This window comes from Melozone crissalis, unplaced genomic scaffold (assembly GCF_028551555.1).
Source record: "Melozone crissalis strain CALT ecotype California unplaced genomic scaffold, PUWL_Pcris_2 ptg000016l_1, whole genome shotgun sequence".
Taxonomy (NCBI): domain Eukaryota; kingdom Metazoa; phylum Chordata; class Aves; order Passeriformes; family Passerellidae; genus Melozone; species Melozone crissalis.
Window position 1 is genome coordinate 35,569,779 of NW_026535794.1, and position 4,381 is coordinate 35,574,159.

Genomic DNA, 4,381 nt, shown 5'->3' on the forward strand with positions numbered 1-4,381 from the left:
AAAATGTTCTTGCCCATTATAAAATGGTTGGAGTCCTTCCTGTGGTTATTATAGTAAAGCTAAGATTTGAGATGCCACTAGCACATAGAAATCTAAATCTAAAAGAAATTAAATTATTGCTGGCTTCTGAATTGGCAGCTGGACACAGATAGGAGACAGTTGTTTGTGTGATCTTTTCCTTTGCACAGAGGTCCATTGGTTTAAATTAATGTAACATTTAGGCTCTGAGACTTAGGAGTTCCAAGAACTGGTTTTAATGCTGAATGTTAAAGGGCCAACCTGTGCCAGGAGGTATCAGTGTTGCTTTTTTTTTTTCCTGTGAGCCAATTGCTCAGTTGTGTATCAGGGCAGGGTTAAGAGTTTAATTGAAACTTGAAGATACAAATGATGACTACCGGAAGATATTCAACAGGAAGATGGACCTTAGCAGAGCTCTGCCAGTGCCATGCTCTTTTCAGTTGATGTGAACACTTCCTTGGCCTTAACATTAGCCTTTGAGAAACTGAAGCTTCAAACATCCAGTGTGTTTGCTGGATGGTTGGGGTTTCAGGGTAGATGAGAGTTCTGATAGAAATATTCACTAGTGCACGTTTTGCTTCTTCTTATCCCCTTGGTATAATTGTAACTGCATTTAACATCAGAGCTTTGGAAACCAAAGGGTTCCATGGTGTCGGGAAGGCTGATGTCTGCAGCAGACAGTGCCTCTCCCTGCCAGTAGAGATGAGACCCCTCAACACAATTAGATAAGGTGTGGTTTGGCAATCCAAGCTTTCCAGAGCCCAGTTTCAACATAAGCACAGGAGGGCCGGCAAAGTTTTGAAAAAGGATAGTGGGAACTGCACGAAGCACTATTTTTTTTTTTCACTCACTGCAGTAACAGTTAGGGGTTGTAAATAAGATTAGTTTGAGGACTGACATTCAAATCAGTCTTTGAGAATCTAAGTCTTGAAAATACCAGGATATTTCTGAATTTTGGAGACCCTTCAGAATTCTGAAGAAATTTATATCAATATGGTCCAACTGTACACAAAAGGAGCATGTTATAATGTAAAAAAACCCTGTCATTTTATTTTGCAGTGTACTGGGGCATCTGCTAGAATCCTGCATATCCACCCTAGCTGGAACTACAAAACCCCATTGATTTTTTTATCCCAGCCTCTATTCCTGCAAAGATAGGACAGAATTTAACTGCAGTAGTGTTATTAGATGAATGTGCTATCCAACCTCCATGCATTGAAATAGACAATATGTTATTTACTTTTCTGTTTCAATAACCACTGTAAATATATGTATACTGAAAGAATGCAACAAGTACTGTTGCAGCAAGAAAGGCAGAGAGCATACATTTTCACTGTCGGAGTTGTTTTGGTATAAACACTAACCTTAGTGACAATCTTGTGGAACAGCATGTTGTGACTTTCAAGAGCAGAGCGGGTTTTGCTGTCCTCCTGCGTCACCACAGACTCACACAGGCAGCATCCTCCCACTCCCACGTCTCTTACAAAGCCTCCCAACCTGCCTCTCTCTTTTCAGTAGACTCTGCTGTCAGTACACTGTCAAAAAGGAAAAATCTCTCATCCTAGGACTCTCTGAAATGAGTTCAACTGAAAAAAAAAACCCCACACTGATTTGATGTAAGTTTGGTGTTTTGTGAGCTAAGAAGTCAGGTGTATGGTAATCAAAATAAAATAAGTACTAAATGTTTTGTATAAGCCTGTTTGCGGACTGAAAGCTATAAAAGACAACCAGCAATATTTTTGTGAAAAGAGCCTTTAAACACAAAAACTACCTTTATTTCTACATAAATTCCCTTTTTCCCAGGCACTTTCCTGGGACACAAGATGGAGAGAGATGCAGGTGTTCTCTTTCTCTACAGATACGAGTAGCAAAGCAGTAGGTCACAGTCACAAGGAGAAACTTGACTCTGTGGTCTGCTACCGTCCTTGGCCCAAGAGAGCCTGATGCCCTGGTGCTTTGTGTCTTGGAAAATGTTAGTTGCTTACTTGCTAGGAGGGAATGTAAAGGCCATCTTTTACCACTGGAAGTTTGTGTTTTATTCCGTAGGAGATTTTTTTTGCTGTTGATTTTAATTGATTTGCTAGACTGTTTGCAGTGTACACTTTCAAGTGTATGCTTCCTTATCCAAAAGCCTTTGCCTTTGAAGAGGGCACTCTACAGAGTAATGTAAGTGCATGCCCCAGGCTCCACTCCCTCAGCAACCTGCATTCACCAATTTCCATATCTCTTATCTTTATGGGCTATTCTGGGAAGCTACAAGTAGCAGAAGTTGATCTGCAAAAGAAGATGGGGCTGAAATATGCTGCTTTCAGACACCTGCACCATCATAGGCATCCTTGAGTGGCTCACTGTTGATGGGAAGGGCGTTAGGAATCAAACACATATTACATGGCATAGTTCTACAAAGAACAAATAATCACTTTTAACACATGGTGTGACAAAAGCAAATCTTTTCTCATTTCTGGGTGAATGAAAAAAGGCAAAGGCGTTTGTATGGTCATATATCCACCATCACACAGAAAGTCAAAGTCCAAGACCAGACAACATCGTGTGACCTACAGCACCACTCGTTTTTTCAAGAAGGGCAGTTAACTACAATTCTATTTTCTTCAAGGCTCTAAAATACCCACCCACGCACATCCATCACGTGCACAAACAAAAAGCAGTGATATTTTGTTTCAGCCACGCACGCCGGCAACGCCGCATCCATTTCGGCAGCCTCGGATTTCACCTGCGCTGAGGCTCCCTGCTCTTCCTCCTCTTCCTCTGCCCCTCCCCGTGTCTCTCCACCGCCGGGTCTCCCTGGAGGGGACACCGACCCTCTCCCTGCAGCCCCGCGGAGCCGGGGCCGGGCGACTCCGGCTCACCTGCCCGAGGTGGGGCGGGAGGGGCCGGCCCCGGGGCTGGCCGTGCCGCCGCTCCGCCCACGGGGGCGAGCCGCGGGGCCGCCCGGCACCTGCCGCCGCTCCGGTCCGCGCCGCCCGGCACGGCACAGCCGGGCCGCACCGCCGCCCTCCCCGCCGGCCGTGCCCTCCCTCCCTCCGGCCGCGCCGGGGACCGCAGGGCGAGCGGCCGCCGCGATCCCCGCGGGGCAGGAGCGCTCCGCAGCGCCGGGCGGGCCCCAGGTCAGTGTCGCTTCCCGTACCTGTTGCGCAGGGAGCCGCTGGGGCGGGGAGAGGAGGGAAGGGAAGGAGGGAGGGGGAAAGCGAAAGGAGCCCCATCGCAGGAGCCCCAGGACGCGCCACGCTCCCGGCCTCGTCCCGCGGGGAGGCGGCAGCCCAAGGTACCGGACCTCGGGTCTGCTTCTGGGAGTGGGGGGTGCTGAGCGCAGGGAGCGGGTCCCGCAGCCCGGCTCCGGGGCGTCATTTACCTGAGACCGAGCGAGCCGCGCACGGAGCGGGCGGCGCTTCCGAGCCGCTCGACGGGGCACGGAACGCTCCCCCCGCGCCCGCCCGGCCGCCGCAGGACCCGTCCCTCCTGGCGGGCCGCTCCCGGGCGCCGGGCACACCTCCCCGGCAGCGCTGCCCGTCCCCGGTGCTGGGCAAGAGGAGTCCCGGCGCCGACCCGACCGAGCGTGCCCGGCTGCCAACCCGTGTTCGCCCTCTTCCCCCCCGCAGGAGCCCGAGATGGCGGACAGCGCCGCGGCCACCGCCGCTCCTCGGGCCGGCGTGAAGGGCTCGGCTGGGCCCTGGTGGAAATCGCTGACCAACAAGAAGAAGCACAAGGAAGCGGCGGTAGCCCCGCCGCACCCCGTCGCCAGCGAGACCCCCGCCGACCCCCCCAGCCCCGACGGCCGGGAGGAACAGTCCGGTCCCTTCGGCAGCGGCGACGCCGCGGGAACCGCAGTCGGCAACCGGCGGAGCCTCCGGGTGTCCCATTCGGGCCGCTTCAAGGAGCGGCGGAAGGTGCGCACCTCGCTGCTGGCCGACAGCCCCGAGGTCTTCGACGGCGGCGGCGCCCCAGGCCACGCCGCCCAAGGGCCCGAGTAGGCCGGGAGGAGCTTGCCGAGGAGCCGCCGCTGGATGGGTGGCCGGAGAACTGGCGGGACAGGCGGCCGGAGTCGATGACTGTCCCACAGCTGGGCTTGGACCCATGGGTGCCGTGTAGGCAGCGGCCTCCCACACCTGAGCGGACATTGCCGGGAGCCCGGCAGCGCTGCCAGGCGAGGGAATCGCGGGCGCTGTGTTACACCAACACCGCCAGTAGCAAACCCTTGGATGACGGGACGATGTGATTGTCTTTTAAAAAACCACAAATAAACATCCCACTCCCTGTACTGTGGTGAGCGGACTCAAAGGTGCTATCCCAAGGCCGACGGAGGGGTCTCTGAACCTTCCCGCAGCCCTCGCCAGGAGCCAACGTG

At 53.5% G+C, this 4,381-nt stretch overlaps 1 protein-coding gene across 1 annotated transcript; it reads left to right on the forward strand.

Moving 5' to 3' along the window:
- The first annotated feature begins 3,644 nt into the window (after positions 1-3,644).
- Positions 3,645-4,072, forward strand: PRR15 (proline rich 15). The gene has a single exon (XM_054273836.1). It carries the CDS (start codon positions 3,645-3,647, stop codon positions 4,005-4,007), a length of 363 nt encoding a protein of 120 aa, XP_054129811.1. The 3' UTR covers positions 4,008-4,072.
- The last annotated feature ends 309 nt before the right edge of the window (positions 4,073-4,381 follow it).